This window comes from Myxine glutinosa, chromosome 2 (genome assembly GCF_964187855.1).
Source record: "Myxine glutinosa chromosome 2, kmMyxGlut1.1, whole genome shotgun sequence".
NCBI lineage: Eukaryota > Metazoa > Chordata > Myxini > Myxiniformes > Myxinidae > Myxine > Myxine glutinosa.
The window spans coordinates 111,401,295-111,420,248 of record NC_136262.1 but is presented as its reverse complement, the minus strand read 5'-3'; the positions used below and the strand labels follow the sequence as shown (position 1 = coordinate 111,420,248).

At 47.1% G+C, this 18,954-nt stretch overlaps 1 protein-coding gene across 3 annotated transcripts in view; it reads right to left on the bottom strand.

Moving 5' to 3' along the window:
• Positions 1 to 17,421, bottom strand: part of LOC137421431 (apoptosis regulator Bcl-2) — a 73,829-nt gene extending 56,408 nt beyond the window's left edge. Inside the window, exon 1 of one of the 3 annotated variants that reach the window (XM_068107486.2) lies at positions 16,769 to 17,421. In XM_068107486.2, coding sequence (XP_067963587.1) covers positions 16,769 to 17,236 — 468 coding nt within the window. In that variant the 5' untranslated portion in view covers positions 17,237 to 17,421. The remainder of the gene's footprint in view (positions 1 to 16,768) is intronic. The other 2 variants (XM_068107484.2, XM_068107485.2) reach the window with 2 other exon arrangements.
• Positions 17,422 to 18,954: the final 1,533 nt, after the last annotated feature.

The following is an 18,954-nucleotide window of genomic DNA, read 5'->3' as shown; positions in this document are numbered from 1 at the left end:
TGTCCTGCTCGGAGGTGGGTATGACGCTCAGTTGGGCGCCGGTGTCACACAGGAAACGCCGCCCAGACGCTTTGTCCCGAATAAACAGCAAGTTGCCCGAGTGGCCGGCGCTCATGGCTGGGAATGAACGCCAGCCCGGCCGTTTCCCGACCTGCCGAAAGTGCACGGTGGCCGGCACGTCCGAGCCTTGTGTCCGAACCTGGCGTGGTAATAACACCACGCCCGGTCAGGTGGAGGCCCCGGCCGTCGTGTCGGAAGCGGGCGGTGCGGCGTGGCGGCCACCAGTTGCACCGGCAGTTCGGCCTCCAACCGCGCAGGGCGCTCGGGTGTTGTGGGCATCGCCTCGGACGGCGGCGGGCTCCAGGTAACCGCGCCGATGTGCTGGCCCGCCGAGGAGATCTTATCGGCTTCCCTGGCGAGGGCGCGGGAATCCGTGATCAACGTGCCAGCCAGGGCGAGGCGTACCGGGTGAGGCAGCTGGCGAAGGAACAGCTCGCGGAACAGAAAATCCGGAGAGTGCTCACCGAGCAACGAGAGCATGTAGTCCATGCGCTCGGACGGGCGCGTGTCACCGAGCTCGGGCAGAGCGAGCAGGCGCCGTGCGCGTGCTGCCGGTGAGAGGGCGAAAGCGTCGAGGAGGAGTGTCTTCAGCGCGTCGTATTTGTCAGCAGCCGGCGGGTGCTCGAGGAGGCTCAAGGCGCGGGCCGCGGTGGCGGAACCGAGCGCCGCCACAACATGGTGGAAGCGGGTGTCGTCCGCCGTGATGCCTCGCAGGGCGAACTGAGAGTCCGCCTGAGCGAACCAAACAGCCGCGTGAGCCTCCCAGAAGGTAGGCAGTTTAAGCGTCACTGCCGTATCCATGTCGGTAGGTCACCAATGAAGGAACTGCGCTCCAACGCGAGTCGAAAGAATTGACGCGACCAAAGACGGAATTCGTCCGAGTTGCTTTATTGAAACAAAACAGCTCAGGTATTCTGACAAGCCCGTTTATCGGGCAGCAATATATATACACATTTATGTCGGGAAGTTTGCCCGGCAAAAGCTATACCGGGCATGCCCGGGTGTCAAGGGCGAGCCTTGGAAAGGCGAGTCTGGACCTGCCCGGGCGTGTTTGGCTGCGGCCTGGCAAGTCGAGGCTGGGCGTGCCCGGGCGCTCTGGACGAGCCCTGGAAAGGCGATAGCGGGCATGCCCGGATGCTCTGGGCGAGCCCTGGAAAGGCGATAGCGGGCATGCCGGGACGCTCTGGGCGAGCCCTGAAAAGGCGATAGCGGGCATGCCCGGACGCTCTGGGCGAGCCCTGGAAAGGCGAGAGCGGGCGTGCCCGAGAGGTTCGGGCGTGCCCGGGAACAGTGAGTCCGGGCATGCCCGGGAGAGGCGCGTCTGACCGTGTTCTGGCCGGTGCAAGGCGATTGTGTGCATCCAGCGGTAACCGCTACAAGGCCATGATTAGAGGTAATCAATAAACGAAAAATAGCAGTCGAAGTTCACGATAGTAAGGCGAGAGGAGCAGCGGAGTATATGCAGTTCGGGAACGTTGCGCAGGTAAACCAAATATGATGTACCATTGTAGAACAATACTTCCCACGCGGGGTGGTTATACCACGGATACGACCATCAAACTCCGAAAAGCCTCGTAGACCAGAGCTGAGTGCCGGCCGATACAAATACAAAGAACATCATATTATTTCTTATTCATTCCCTTGTGTTGTATACGATACTCAATCTCAGCGCGGGAAGGTTCAACTCGACCCTCGTCAGTCTTCCTTTCATCGTCATCAGCTAAACAAGCGAGGAAAGGACAAGACAAGGCTTCCTGAGGCTCGTTTGCACGACGTGCTTGAGGCCTCCTTTCCTGCTTCCTGGGGCTCGTTTGCACGACGTGCTTGAGGCCTCCTTTCCTGCTTCCAGGGGGCTTGTTTGCACGACGTGCTTGAGGCCTCCTTTCCTGCTTCCTGAGGCTCGTTTGCACGACGTGCTTGAGGCCTCCTTTCCTGCTTCCTGAGGCTCGTTTGCACGACGTGCTTGAGGCCTCCTTTCCTGCTTCCTGAGGCTCGTTTGCACGACGTGCTTGAGGCCTCCTTTCCTGCTTCCTGAGGCTCGTTTACACGACGTGCTTGAGGCCTCCTTTCCTGCTTCCTGAGGCTCGTTTGCACGACGTGCTTGAGGCCTCCTTTCCTGCTTCCAGAGGCTCGTTTGCACGACGTGCTTGAGGCCTCCTTTCCTGCTTCCTGAGGCTCGTTTGCACGACGTGCTTGAAGGCCTCCTTTCCTGCTTCCTGAGGCTCGTTTGCACGATGTGCTTGAGGCCTCATTTCCTTCTTCCTGAGGCTCGTTTGCACGACGTGCTTGAGGCCTCCTTTCCTGCTTCCTGAGGCTCGTTTGCACGACGTGCTTGAGGGCTCCGAGTGCTTCTGCTCACTGAGGATCTCACCTTCAAAAGTGTTGCGTTTACATTCTGTACGCCTGGCCATCTTAGCTACTTAACGTGCAGTGCAAACGAACCTTTTCTTTGTTATCAATGGTGATCTCAAGCTTGTGGAGGAGCTTGTATGTGTAATGTATTTGGGAGGACGACTCGGTCATCCTTGTGCCTTTACATGAATTGACTTGGACCGGTGTGTACGGTGTGTACCCTGGTTAGAATAGGTACACCGTATCCCTGCGTGTCGTAAGAGGTGACTAAGAGGGTTGGCGTCAGGAAGGGCATCCGGCCATAAAAAAACATTGCCTCAAAAAGAGAACCATGACAATTATAACTACATATGGGCAGGGTACAGCCTGAAGTGGAGATCGGTTTCTGAGGTTTGGGACATGGAATGTAGGGACAATGACAGGGAGATCAGGAGAAGTGGTGGAAGCATTGATCAGAAGAAGAGTGGACATATGTTGTGTGCAGGAGATGAGATGGAAGGGTAGTGGTGTGAGAATGGTGAAGGGTAGGCCGGGACAGAAATACAAGTTTGTGTGGCAAGGGTGCCCAGAGGGCGCCGGTGTCCTGTTTTCTGAGGGGTTTGTAGACAGTGTGGTGAGTGTGACTAGAGTGAGTGATAGGTTGATGATGGTGAAAATGATGATTGGAAAGCTCTTGGTGAACGTCATCTCGGGATATGCTCCGCAGGTTGGTCGGAGCGATGAAGAGAAGGACAGGTTCTGGTGTGCGATAGAGAAGCTGATGGAAAACGTGAAAGATGAGGAAGTTGTTGTGGTAGGAGGAGACCTAAATGGACATGTGGGAAGGAGTATGGACGATTTTGAGGGAGTTCATGGGGGTTACGGATATGGTGTGAGAAATGGAGAAGGTGAAAGGATTTTGGAGTTTGCTGATGGAGCTGATTTGTTGATTTGTAATACTCAGTTCCAGAAAGAGGATAACAAGCTTGTTACATACACGTCAGGTGGGTCGACAACAACTGTTGACTACGTGATGGTGCGTAGGCGAGATAGGGGGCACCTCCGGGACACAAAGGTGATCCCGGGGGAGGAGGCTGTTAATGTGAAAAAATAACTTTTTTCACATTTTGTTGTGTTACAGCCTGAATTTAAAATTGAGATTTTTTTGTCACCGATCCACACAAAATACCCCATAATGGCAAGGTGAAAACTTGTTTTTAGAAATATTTACGAAATAACTAAAAATGAAACACAGAAATATCTAATTTACATAAGTATTCAGCCCCCTGAGTCAATATAGAGTCTTCTTGGGTATGTCTGTATCAGCTTTGCACATCTGGATTTGGGAAGATTCTCCCATTCTTCCTTGCAGATTTGCTCAAGCTCTGTCAAGTTGGATGGTGAGTGTCGGTGAACAGCAATCTTCAAGTGTTTCCACAGATTATCAATAGGATTCAAGTCTGGACTTTGACTGGGCCACTCAAGGACTTTCAGGGTGTTGTTCTGAAGCCATTTAATGGTTGCTTTTGGTCATTGTCCTATTGAACGTAAATATTCGCCACAGTTTAAGGTCTTTTTGCACTCTGAAGCAGGTTCTCCTCAAAGATTTGCCTGAATTTGGCTCCATTCATTGTTCCCTCTATCCTCCAAGCCTCCCAGTTCCTGCCACTGAAAAGCATCCCCATAGCATGATGCTGCCACCACCATGTTTTACGGTAGGGATGGTGTTAAATGTATGATGAGCTGTGTTTGGTGTCCTCAGATGTAGCACTTTGCATTCAGGCCAAAACATTCAATTTTAATCTCATCAGACCACAGAATATTTTGCCTCATCTTGAGGTGTATCCTTTGTAATTCTGCTGTTGAAATCTTCTGCGAACGGTTGATTGTGATACTTTCGCCCCTGCACTCTGGAGGTTGTTGATGATGTCACTGACAGTTGTTTTAGGGTTTGCTTCACATCTCTGATTATTTTTCTGTCATCAACTGCAGTCGTTTTCCTTGGTCGACATGGCCGTTGTCTATTGCTGACACGAGTGGTTTCTTTTTATTTTTCCAAGATATTCCAAATTGTTGTCTTTGCTATTCCAAATTTTGTGCTGTGGTTCGAATTGAATTTTTCTGTTCTTTCAGCTTCCAAATTTCTTGCTTTTCGTTCATAGACAGATCTCTTGTCTTCATGTTGGTTTATGCCTCCTGACTCCAAGGGCAGACTCCCAAGGCTAAAACCAAGACTAGACATTCACAGCTCTTTTATGTGTGAACAATCAATGCAACAAGGAACACCTGTCAAACATCTGTTCCAATACTTATGCTTACCTAAAATTGGGGACTGCACATAAAAAGTACTATTGTTATGCAATGGTAAAACATGTATCTATAGAAATACCGTGAAATAAAAGCTGACCTTCTGTACTCTTGCCTCTTATTCACATTCTGATCTTAAATTCAAATTTATTGAGTATATAGCAATAATAACAAAATTTGACTTCACTGTTCCAATACTTATGGACAGCACTGTGGGTGTCAACATATATATATATATATATTACATGCAAACACACACACACACACACACACACACACACACACACACACACACACACACACACACACACACACACACACACACACACGGGCATTCCTTCAGACCTTCCAAAGTCACCTCAGCATCCAACAGCCACCTGCATACAGGTTGTGCTATCAGCATTAGAATATCCCAATATTCACAGCTTTTTTAACTCAACTGGACGAGTCCATCACATACTGAACCCTCCGGCGTCCGTCGTCTGTCGTCGTCTGTCAACTTTTCGACGTTAACACTCCAGCGTCCACAAATATCAACCGATTCTGATCAAACTTGACATGCAGCATCCTTACCCCAAGGACCAGGTTTGTATTACATTTCAGCCCGATCCGTTTAAAAATGGCGGACTTAGGCGACCATTTTGTTTTTGGTCATGAAAACGACGTTAACACTCTAGCGTCCACAAATATTAACAGATTTTGATCAAACTTAGAATGTTTAACCCTTACCACACGAGGTAGGTTGCTATTGCATTCCAACCCGATCCGTCACAAAATGGCCGCCATATTGTTTTCAGCTCCAAAACGACGTTAAGACTTTAACGTCCACAAATATTTATGGATTTTAATCAAACTTGGTGTGTGAGACTCTTACCACACAAGGTAGGTTGCTATCGCATGTCAACCTGATCTGTCACAAAATGGCCACCATAGGCCAGCATATTTTTTTCAGCTCTTAAGAAAAGCACAAGAATTTAAGACTTTAAAGTTGTCCAGTCAGTTCAGTTGAGTTCTGCTTCCCTGGAAGCTCGTTTATTTTCTTTCCAAGAGCAAAGATCATGGAAGAGCAAGGTAGAAGTGACAGTGGGACATCAAGGGAACAAATGAACAGGAAAAGAGGAGACGGAGGAAACATTGAAACTCGTGAGTAAAATGGTTGAGTTAGGAAAGTTAATGGAGTAATAAATCATTTTGGATGACAAGACATGGCGGCGCAATGCATCCTTGAAGCCGTAGAGGAATAGCGAGACAGAACAGCCTCCGAACAAAAGAGTTGAGGTGTCCACTCAGCCTCGCTTGTCTAGTTTCTCACGATTCTTTTGTTTTCTGGTTTATTGCTGTCATTATGATTTGTAAAATATAACCAAACGTCATGGTGCTCAATTCTATGGAAACAACTACTTTTGAGAGTCGGCATACCATGCACGCACCAGTGTGAAGAGGAGGCAGACACGGTTCTGCATGAATGAGTGAACTTTTACAACGACATGAGCATTATTTTGATTCGCAATACTAACTACAGTACCTACTACTACTACAACGACTTCAATGGTCTAATGATTCCCACTTCGTGATGCTAGCTCGGGAAGGTTTCTGCTCCAGGTTTTTGATGAACCAGCTGGCCAGGCCCAATGCTCGACTGGAACTGCTAGGATAGGAAGATGGAATCTTCTTCCAGGGCGTCTGCAATGATTCACCTATTCTTCGCAAAAAGGAAACTGAATTATGTCACCTCCACAAACTAATTCCAGAAGACAGAACACCAAGCATAATGCCCATTCAAGGGAATTCATCCCAGACTAGACAGCTGAAAGGTAAATGCGCTACCTCTGCATCCACCTGTCAGAGTGTAACGACAACTCTTGAAGACAAAATGGTGCCATTGCTATATCAGTCAATTCAAGCCCAGAATAGATCGGTAAGCGGTTGTGTTTGAGCAAAGCAATGTGATATGCCAATGTTTCCTTTTCCTGCTTGTCTTCTTCAAAATGTTCAACTTTATCGAATGTTGAAAGCTCACTTCCATCTGCAGAGCTTCGAATGTTAATTTAAAAAATCAACAAGATTATACAACAACAACAGGCATTTTAAGGCCATTTTCCCTGCTAGAGCGGGGGTTAGCCTTGCGGTCCCCATGACAATCTTCTCCATTTTGCCCTATTTTCTGCATCTCTCCTTGTTAACCCCCTTGCCCGCATTTCTTCTTCCACCATCTTCAGCCAAGTCTTTCTCGGTCTTCCCCGTCCTCTACTTCCTTCAACATTCATTTCCAACACTCTTCTCAACCAGTCACTTTCATCCTTCCTCAACACATGACCAAACTATCTCAAACGGTTTCTCTTCACAGCATCCATCACAGGCTCTATTCCCATAATCTTTCGCAATTCATAATTTGTCTTCCTCTCTCTCAACGATACTCCGCACATCCACCAAACCATTCGCATTTCCACCCTTTCCAGCCTTCATTGCTGATTATACAGGCCCAAATTATACAGATTATACAAATCAACAAGATTATACAGGCCCAAAAAGACAAAAATGGTGTATTGATTGATATTGAAACCTTTGAAAAGGTAGAAAAAGTCTGTTTCCATTAAATAACCCGCAATAAACAGATTTTTTTTTACTGTTTTTGATATCAGACCAGTGGCTGGCAGGATATCCGAGCGATATGTGCGCTCCACTCTGAGCTGTCTAGCCTGGGTGTGAATCTCGGCCCAGCTATAGACTGTCATCCTGGTGTTTCACAGGCAGGGGAGTGAGCATACCATCCCTCGGGTGGACGTCAAACTGGGCGTCCTGTCTGCCGGCATTAGTTGGTGGACATTATAGATCCCCACGGTGTCCTCCGCACGAATCCCTTGTGTTGGCTTAGCGGTTAGGGTGCCGGCTTGGGATCCTAGGATCCTGGGATCCTGGGTTTGAATCCTGGTCGATCGCTGAATTAACGCCAGGGGGGTTGACTCAGCCTGTCATCCTTCCGAGGTCGGCAAATTGAGTACCAGCTTGCTGGGATGACTGATCACGGTGTGTACCCCGATTTAGAATAGGTACACCGTATCCCTGCGCATCGTAAGAGGCGACCAAGGGTTGGCGTCAGGAAGGGCATCCGGCCATAAAACATTGCCTCAAACAGGGAACCATGATTGTCATGGGGCCCGCAAGGCTAACCCCTGCCCTAGCGGGGAAAATGGCCTTAAAACGATCATTCATATTTTTTTTATTCTCTCAACGATACTCCGCACATCCACCAAACCATTCGCATTACCACCCTTTCCAGTCTTCATTGCTGATTATACAGGCCCAAATTATACAGATTATACAAATCAACAAGATTATACAGGCCCAAAAAGACAAAAATGGTGTATTGATTGATATTGAAACCTTTGAAAAGGTAGAAAAAGTCTGTTTCCATTAAATAACCCGCAATAAACAGATTTTTTTTTACTGTTTTTGATATCAGACCAGTGGCTGGCAGGATATCCGAGCGATATGTGCGCTCCCCTCTGAGCTGTCTAGCCTGGGTGTGAATCTCGGCCCAGCTATAGACTGTCATCCTGGTGTTTCACAGGCAGGGGAGTGAGCATACCGCCCCTCGGGTGGACGTTAAACTGGGCGTCCTGTCTGCCGGCATTAGTTGGTGGACATTATAGATCCCCACGGTGTCCTCCGCGAGAAGTAAGCGAGCTAATGCCGGCATGCTGGCAAACTTTCAAATTCCTGCTCCAACCTTCGGGGGGGGGGGGGGGGGGGGGCACTGCATCAGCGACACCACGCGCAACCGCAAAAAACAATTAGCTATAGCCACATACTGCATATGAATGGTCAGCAATATAAAAGCATGCCGGTCTATGTAATAAGTACTGCCTGATCTTTCAAAGGAAAAAGGATTGGTTTGACATGTCTTTTTTCACAATACGTTTGACACCAAAAATAATCTGTATTTGTGGGACAAAGAAGATGCGGATTCATTGGAATGTGACACTCCTCCAGGGAGCACATGATGGGATTAGAGAGGCCGTGCTCTGTGCTTTCACTGAATTGTGTATTTTCATTACCAGCTTGCACAAGGCCGACATCAGAAAATGTGATGGACTTTGCGGTTTGTTGGTTTGCTGGAATGGCCAAGAGGTTTATGGCCATCTGCATCCTACATACAAAATTTATTTGGGAGAATTTGAAAATAAAATTGAGAAAAAGAAACGAAAGGGAATAGAGGAGATAAGGGAGAGAGGGGAATTGTAGGAGGGAAGGTTAGGAAGAGATAAGAGAAAAAGAAATGAGGGAATGCAAAAGTGTGTGGCAGAGAGAGGAATGCCGGGTTCAAAATGTGGGAATTTGGGATGACAAGAGATGACCCTTTATTGGAGGTAGTGAGGGCCATTCCCAATTTGTAACTGCAAATTTAGCCAAATTATTAGGGAGTCGCTAAATTATACGAAATTATGAACAGCAGCCAACAAAAGCCATGGTTTTTCAGGAGAAACCAGACTTAGTGGGAGAAATCAAACACAACTTGAACGGCACTCGGTAGGTCGGTAGGACGCATACCTCCGCCATACTGAACAGTTTATAGGCCGAACATGCATCCGGACATGAAACAAAATTTTTAAAATTCTCGTATCAGGATCCGGATCTTCACCAAATTCAAATCAATTCGTCCTTGTCACACAACCAACCTGTCCACCAAATTTTGTCTGAATCTGTCCACAACGTTATGAGATATCGTGCTATTATATCGTCATTGGCCCTATCTCTCAACGATGAAGAATGACTTAAAATTCCAGTATATGGATCCGGATCTTCACCAAAATCGAACCACTTCGTCCTTGTCATACACCCAGGCTGTACACGAAATTCCGTCCGATTCCGTCCTCAACTTTTTCAGATATCCTACTCACAGACAGACAAGCAGACATGGATGAAAACAAACTGCGACCACCAAACTTAGAAACTCAGACTTCTTAGACTCGGTGGCATTGTGGTACAAGCACTGACTCACTCTGAGTCTGGGATGTCTGCGGTTCGATTCCGACCCTGTCTGAGTCATACGAAAGATCTTTAAAAGGGTGCATGTTGCTTCCACGCTCGATGCTTGCAGCATTTGAAGGAAAGCGGCGCACTAGATCCCCGAAACGTAGAGTTCCCCCCACTCCCTCACCCAAGGTCAATGGATGCACTTGTCTAATGATAAAAGTATGTCTTCTCCTCTCCCCTTCCTCCACCCCCGTGTTGTCTGTGCCTTTGTCTTCGTGTCAACGTGCGCAATTTGTATATGACAGCTTTTGCATTGCGAAAAAAGCACCACAACCAAAATAATCTTACTATAATTCACCAAATGTCCGTCTGTCTGTTCGAAGGTACCGTAAAAACTGCTGAACCGATCTCAACGATATTTTGGGTGGGTAATTCTGGGATCTCCAGGAGTAAAATAGGCTATTTAGTTTTCCCAATTTCAGCTTTGGTCTCCAGCATTCTCAGGTTTGGACTCACACATAACATTCGCGTTCGCATAACGTTCATTGTGACGATGGTCTCATTGTGACGATGTATGTGTTCACGGTAGTGTTTGACGTGACGGGGTGAACGTAATTTCGTAATGTTTTTCGTTTCGTAATCCTTTAATGAACGTTTAATGTTTAATGAATGTTTAATGCCTTTCGATGTCCTCAAAAGTTAGCATTTGGTGCTCAAGGTGGTGATTCCCACACGCGCTACACTGGACAGGCCAACGTGTACCTTGCCCTTCGCCGTCAGGCTCGGGTAAACCGCTGAGCCCCATCCGTGATGGGGACTGGGGCTTGAGACAGTGTCCCAAGAACGAGGAATTCCCAGTAAGCGCGAGTCATCAGCTCGCGTTGATTAAGTCCCTGCCTTTTGTACACACCGCCCGTCGCTACTACCGATCGGACGGTTTGATGAGATCCTCGGATCAGCCCCTGCACGGGCCGTTCTCAGCTCATGCCGGTGCACCGAAAAGATGAGCGAACTTGACTGTCTAGAGGAAGTAAAAGTCGTAACAAGGTTTCCGTCGGTGAACCTGCGGAAGGATCATTATCGGGACAACATGAGAGCAAGCGAGACGCGAGACATACGTGGTACGTGATCGTCCATGTACTGTTTAGCCATGTACTGTTTAGATTTTGATGATTTGCGTGTGATATGATTCAACGGATGTTTATATGAATCGTTTAAAATAAAAAAGCCTTCAATTTCTGATATTTTACCTTTTCATTTGGGCTTCCCAATTGAAGCCCCGCCCGTAGGGCGGGTACTGTTGCTAGTATATGACAATCTGAAGTCCTCCCTTTCACTGAATGTAACCATCCATATGATCCCGATCTCCAGTGACACAAGCGGTTGAGTATGTGAATAATAAAATAACACTTTCATGAAGGCTTCGTGACTCTATTAACTGTAAAGCCAGTTTTATATACGAGCCAGTTTTATATATGAGCCAGGTATATACACGAGCCAGGTTTATATATGAGCCAGGTTTTTATATTAGCCAGGTTTATATACGAGGCAGGTTTATATATGAGCCAGGCCTATATATGAGCCAGGTTTTTATATGAGCCAGGTTTATATACGAGCCAGGTTCATATACGAGCAAGGTTTATATACGAGCCAGGTTTATATATGAGCCAGGTTTATATATGAGCCAGGTTTATATACGAGCCAGGTTTATATACGAGCCAGGTTTTTATATTAGCCAGGTTTATACACGAGGCAGGGTTATATATTAGCCAGGTTTATATACGAGGCAAGTTTATATATGAGCCAGGTTTATGTACGAGTCAGGTTTATATATTAGCCAGGTTTATATACGAGCCAGGTTTATATATGAGCCAGGTTTATATACGAGCCAGGTTTATATACGAGCCATGTTTATATATGAGCCATGTTTATACATGAGCCAGGTTTATACAAGAGCCAGGTTTATACAAGAGCCAGGTTTATACAAGAGCCAGGTTTATATACAAGCCAGGTTTATACACCAGCCAGGTTTATACAAGAGCCAGGTTTATACAAGAGCCAGGTTTATATACAAGCCAGGTTTATACACGAGCCAGGTTTATACAAGAGCCAGGTTTATACAAGAGCCAGGTTTATATACGAGCCAGGTTTATATAAGAGCCAGGTATATATACGAGCCAGGTTTATATACGAGCCAGGTTTATATACGAGCCGGTTTGTATATGAGCCAGATTTATATATGAGCCAGGTTCATATACGAGCCAAGTTTATATATGAGCCAGGTTCATATACGAGCAAGGTTTATATACAAGCCAGGTTTATATATGAGCCAGGTTTATATATGAGCCAGGTTTATATACGAGCCAGGTTTATATACGAGCCAGGTTTTTATATTAGCCAGGTTTATACACGAGGCAGGGTTATATATTAGCCAGGTTTATATACGAGGCAAGTTTATACATGAGCCAGGTTTATGTACGAGTCAGGTTTATATATTAGCCAGGTTTATATACGAGCCAGGTTTATATACGAGCCAGGTTTATATACGAGTCAGGTTTATATATGAGCCATGTTTATACATGAGCCAGGTTTATACAAGAGCCAGGTTTATACAAGAGCCAGGTTTATATACAAGCCAGGTTTATACACCAGCCAGGTTTATACAAGAGCCAGGTTTATACAAGAGCCAGGTTTATATACAAGCCAGGTTCATACACCAGCCAGGTTTATACAAGAGCCAGGTTTATACAAGAGCCAGGTTTATACAAGAGCCAGGTTTATATACAAGCCAGGTTTATACACCAGCCAGGTTTATACAAGAGCCAGGTTTATATAAGAGCCAGGTTTATATACGAGCCAGGTTTATATAAGAGCCAGGTTTATATAAGAGCCAGGTATATATACGAGCCAGGTTTATATACGAGCCAGGTTTATATACGAGCCGGTTTGTATATGAGCCAGATTTATATATGAGCCAGGTTCATATACGAGCCAAGTTTATATATGAGCCAGGTTCGCCTAACCAACTCATCCACCAGGGTTTGTCATAATCCATCCACAACTTTTTGATATATCATGTTATGCAGTATATCATATTTAGCCCTATCATGCTACTTAGCAATATCATGCTATAACTATACACTCAATGGTGAAGATTCACTTGAAAAGATTATAGTATCCGGATCTTCACCAAAATCGAACCAATTCGTCCTTGTCAAACACCCGAATTTCAATGTCCATCAAATTTCAACCAAATCTGTCCATAACTTTTTCAGATATCGTGCTCATCGACAGACAAATAGACCGAGATGGGCAGACAAACGGGTGAAAAATAAACCCTCCGTCCACCTTCGGTTGGTGGTCTGTGAATGGCAAGAAGACTACAGCTGTTTGTGTGGTGTGCGTCCTAAGGGGTCTACAGGTCTAAGGTGTCTATGGGGTCTAAGCGGTGTAAAGGTCTAAGTGTTTCAAAGGGTCTTTCAGGCTCTTCAAGGGTAAGTTCTAACAGGTCTAAATATGTTTTTTTTTTAATTATTATTTTGTATACTTAGGCTAGGCTCATATGAGAGCTAAAAATGAGAATTAGCAGGAAATCTAAGGGGTACTTGGGAAAAATACCACGGGCATAGAAAAGACCCCTTTATATGGTACGTGCCATGTGGCAAAGTATGGAAAAGAAGGGACATTCCATAGCTTGTAGAAAATGGCAAACAATAGAACATAAGGGCCATTCAAAAAAAATATTCTAAGGAGGAACCAAGGAGCATCCGCAAACAAGTGCAGAGCAAACACATCTCATCGATGGTAAGATGCGCGACTCCCGAATCATCTAACCTAGAATTGATGCTCAAAGCAAATCGGATCAAATCATCAAAAGGATTTTCACAGTGCTGCCTGAAGACTGTTTCAACGTTGAGAGGATGATACTGCCTGGTAATGTTGCCATTGAATGGGACGTTAAGCCAGGTGGGTACATTTTGAGCAATTCATCCAGGACATTACACATTTCGTTTTAACATGCTAGTGTGGAAGTCCATTTGGACTTCCAAGTGTTCGTGAGATGTCTATCTTCAAGAGTAGGCAAGTCATTGCCGGCATCTCAATTGAAATTTGTCCCTCATGCTTTTAATTGGCAAAATAGTTAAACAACATGCGTTATAATGACAAATCTCCTTGATGGTCTCTTATCAAAATCCTCACGAAAGCACCAATCTCCAATGTATTGCTCGGACCACTAATACTGCATGTGATTAGAGAAATGTTTCAGTAATAATTATTTGATGAATCTAAAAGATGCTGTATTACGGTTTATAAGAATATTGGAGAAGACGGGGTCATTGTGTATATATATATTATTGTAATAGAGCAAACGTATATGGTTATGTCGGTTTGTTTGTTTGTATGTATGTATGTTTATACGCAACAAAAACGTCTTCTTCTTGTTCAAATAAAATTAACACCCTCTTAATTACGTTTAGACTGCTGAGACCCCTCAGTCCTTTGATGATCCTTTAAGTCCCCCAAGACCCTTAAGACCACCAAGACCCCTGAATATCCAAAATACCCTTAAAGACCCAAAAGACCCCGAAGACCCAAAATACCCTTGAAGGCCCTGAGGCTCAAAAATACCCTGAAGACACAAATGGCCCTGAAGAGCCAAAAGACCCTGAAGAGCCAAAAGACCCCGAAGACCCAAAACACCCCGAAGACCCAAAATACCCAAAAAAACCCTGAAGACCCCAAAGACCATGAAGACCCCAAAGACCACGAAGACCCCAAAGACCATGAAGACCCCAAAGACCATGAAGACCCCAAAGACACCGAAATGGTAAAAGGTGCCTATCCCTCTGAAACGACGTGTGGTGAGGAGCATGGAGCGCGCCGAGTCACACTAATATGTATTAAAAACATATACATTTCAATCGAGTTCAGGGGTTTGAAAGTACAACTTGCAGACTTTGTTTGGCACCAGAGAGGTGGACGAGTTGCCTTTGTAATGGATAGACATCTGCATATCTCTCTCTTCGCAGTGATGTGTAAATACCAACTTGGGGAATAGGATCTGTGAATGCTTTGTCTTACAAAACAGACATCTTCTGGCACCCCTGCTCTCTGTGATTCAATTGTGTTTCTTGTTGTCCTTCTAGTAAAAGAATGTCCGGCTCGGTGTTATCCGACCAGAAGTCTGCAAAATCAATGTTCTCCCAGAAGCTCCTCGTCACACTTTCTCCCTCCTCACTACTTCCTGCCACTTCAAAGACAGCCCGACCCTGCTTCTTCCTTTGTCCTCAATCACTATAAAGGGAGTGAATTCGGCCGAATTGACAGAAGATTTACTATAAACGTTCTGTGTCCGTGGTTGCATATGCCGGCATAGTACTATTACTGTTAACTTTGTTGTATTTTAGTAAATCTTCTCCTGATAATAAATCTTCAACAAAATCGTTGCTAATGTGTACGGATATTCGATTTGTATACATTTTTCTTTGACAGTAGGAAGGCAATATCAAAAATCCGAATCCATCTACCTTTCATGTACCTGACCAAATTGTATGTGCGTGGTGTCAGAGGACGCGTGTTGCACGGACATCTTGAGTGCACCTGCACGGTATAAACCACCACACTTGGGCCTATGGTTCATTCAATAAATGACATTTAAAACGAGCACTCAGCAATGAACACAACCCAATCTCGATGAATGTGATGAAGCTCGTGGAATGTTTGAGAGTCGAATGCCCCAACCAGATGATGCGAGGATGTTTCATACACGGTACCACAGGTACTACAGGTATTGGTGCCCAAGAAAGGCATGACCAGCACCATGATGTCGGAGATCGGCCACGTTCAGGACGTCCACGTGTGATAGGAGCGAGTCCATGTTTTCAATCAGTGATCGGAAGGTCACATGTGACCGGAACAAGACCCACCTCTGTCAATAATTCCATACGTCAGGTTCGTGAATGTAGAAAGGTTCGTGCCACCGGGTCCACCAACAGAGTTATTAGGATTATCCTCGTCTCGTTTATTTTTGCACATAATCTGAATGTACAATTTCTTTCTTTTGGGCTAGGAAGCGCAATAGGGGGGCTTTGGATAGGAATAGGTGTTTGGGTGATAAAATAGATGATATCTTCAGTGTCATGCTCCGACACGTGTCATGAGTCTACCTACCGATCCCAGCCCCGATAAAGACCAGTTTTCCGAAGGGTTCATCGATTTGAACGATGCGGTATATATATAGAACGAGTTGCTGAGAATGACCCTCAGGTCTCAGGTGAACAAAAACGACAATAACTACAGGACATGGTTTCCTACCGTGATGTGCAGGGAGCGATGAATGCGTGCATACTACGACGACCACCACGACTACGTCTTTAATGACCACATATATTCCCATTTCCCACCTCCTTGTGGTGTAGGCCAGGGAACGTCGTTGGCCCAAGTCTTTCACGAACCTGACGTTCACATGAAGGTGCAGAAAATTCTAATTCTGACATCTCTGAGGTCCACCAGCTAATGCTAGCAGACTGGACACCCGGCTTAATGGGAGCACTTCGCGATGCCTGCCTCTCAGAGGTATCCGACACTTTATACTGTAGTCTGCAGGTGGGTCGGGAATCGAACCTTGATTGAACAATGTTACATCTGCACCAACCTGTTGCACTGCATAGATGAAGGCAATAAAAACAAAGGTAGGGTTATACCTGCAAAGCGCGTGCTCGAAAGGATTCACACGGGCAGGGCGCGGTGACGTCATGACGTCCACGACCTGTACACATAAGGGGTGGGGGAGGAAGGAAAACCTGCGCTAAAAGGGAATAATTGCATACATAGGACGACGGGCCATGTCTGCCTGCACAGCACTGTCTTTGGGAATTAAAAACAGCACCGGATCGGAAAATGTGCACCTGAGGGGAACACACCTGGTTTGCAAGAACTACAAAGGTTTCCATTGAATACCTGTAACAGGATGACTCGCAAAGGCCGCCGGTACCGCTAATTGACGCCAGGTTGCTCCCCGAACCGGGGGTCGAGACAGCGCGGTCGTGCCGAACATCCCAAAGGAAGCCCCCCCCCCCCCCCGGTAACTCACCCATCCGCCGTTAGCATCGATCCAGGGCTGAAGCTCGTTCTCCAGGTAGTCGCACATGCACGAAGCGAGCGAGTCCACGTGCGCAGGTGCGGCCTTCTCAGCGCTCTCTGCGCACAGCGCGGCTCCGAACACGAAGAAGGCGACCACGCGGCCCCAGTTGACCCCTTCGGCGAACAGCTCGGAGAGCACGTGGACCAGGCGACCCCGGAGCGCCGCCGGACTCGCGGGACCCAACTGCGGCGGCAGCGCCGAGAAGGCCCGTCGGTATCGGCGCTCGAACTCGGCGGCGGCGACGCGGACGCAGCGCTGAGCGGTCCCGGGCTGCGAGCTGCGGCGTCCGCTCCGAACCAGGGGCTCGGGCTCGTCCGAGTCCGGGGACGCGGGCCGCGGCCACGAGTAGCCGGCCTGGGCCAGACGGAACGCGATGAACTCCCGCACCATGTCCCTGGCGCTGGGCCCGGCCGACATCGCCTCCTCCCTGTCGAGCTTCAAGGCGCCGTTACTCGTACGAGCGCGGACAGGCGACGCGGACAAACACGGGACGGGAGGGAATATGTCCGGCGTGGCGAACCGGTGCTCCGGGCCAGGTTGCCTCGGTCTCGGCCCGGGAGCTGAATATCGTGCAGGCCGCCTCGCAGTGCCCGCACCCCCCCCTCCTCCTCCTCCTCCTCCTCCTCCTCCTCCCGACCCGTTATGGAGCAATTTCTCTAACCCCGCCTGCTTCCTCTTCCGTCCGTTACTCCCTTCCCTTACCCGGGGCTTCTGCGTTCTGCGCGGCACATTGACCTCCCCGAGGCACCAATGACGGTCGAGGTCGAGCGATGTATCGATTATGGAAGCGGAACCGATGGATGACGATGAGGAGGCAAAATGAACGATCGACGGCAACGACTAAAGGTCGTGATCACCTTGTCGTGGTGTCTGCAGATTACATCAAGTGACAAATCAAAATAGTCAACACACTACAAATCATTAAATTGTTGTTGTTTAAATAAACATTCAATTCATCATGTTCTGAACAAACATCCACCATTACGGTCATGCATGCCCGTAGCCATGACAACGAGGGGTTTCTCGCCCCTCCAACCTTCCCACACAAAGCTCAGGTTCGACCCGTTCGCAACCCTGGTGGTGGCTCGCAGGTTGCTAGGCAACGCAACAACAGCGTGCGCAACACTGGTGGTGGCTCGCAGGTTGCTAGGCAACGCAACAACAGCGGACATTCCGCGCAGCTTCTAAAGCTTTGAAAGGCTTTCCCAGGACGCGCTCTCGTTACGTCACGATCCCGCATTCCGTCTCTGCGCGAGCCAATGGGAGGGGCCTGTCTTACGTCACGGTCCCCCAGATTCCGTCCACTGTACGGGCCAATGGGAGGGGGCGGGCGTTGTTATCTCCGGTCGAGGCGCGGCACGTGCTCTCCTCGTACATCAACGGTGGTGATGCTCTTCTCCATTGGGTGATGCCCAATAACAATGGTGGACAAGATAATTGATCATAACAAAGTATTTGGCGAACGATAGTGATGATGTCTGTGAACGACGTGTTTCGTTTCATCGTCCGTTATTGGAGGGAAAAACGTCACGAGTTTACCAACATCGCTCCACGTGACATGAGGTAGCGTCAGGGGTTCGTTCTGCAACAAGGTAAATATTACTCGAAGCTTGAAACGACGAGGTGGTTCATCTTATTGAACCACCGAGTGTTTCGGATTCGCAAGAAACCATCAAAATGCCTTCATCCTCCACGTCGTCAGAAAATCAGGTAAACACGAAAACAAAGGTAATGCAGGTAACTCCCCTCGTCTGCTTAACCAGTCGTGGTGATGCTCTTCTCCAATAACAATGGTGATGCTACTCTTCTCCAATAACAATGGTGATGATGCTCTTCTCCAATAACAATGGTGGTGGTGCTCTTCCACAATAACAATAGTGATGCTCTTCTCCAATAACAATGGTGGTGGTGCTCTTCCACAATAACAATAGTGATGCACTTCTCCAATAACAATGGTGATGATGCTCTTCTCCAATAACAATGGTGGTGGTGCTCTTCCACAATAACAATAGTGATGCACTTCTCCAATAACAATGCTGATGATGCTCTTCTCCAATAACAATGGTGGTGGTGCTCTTCCACAATAACAATAGTGATGCACTTCTCCAATAACAATGGTGATGATGCTCTTCTCC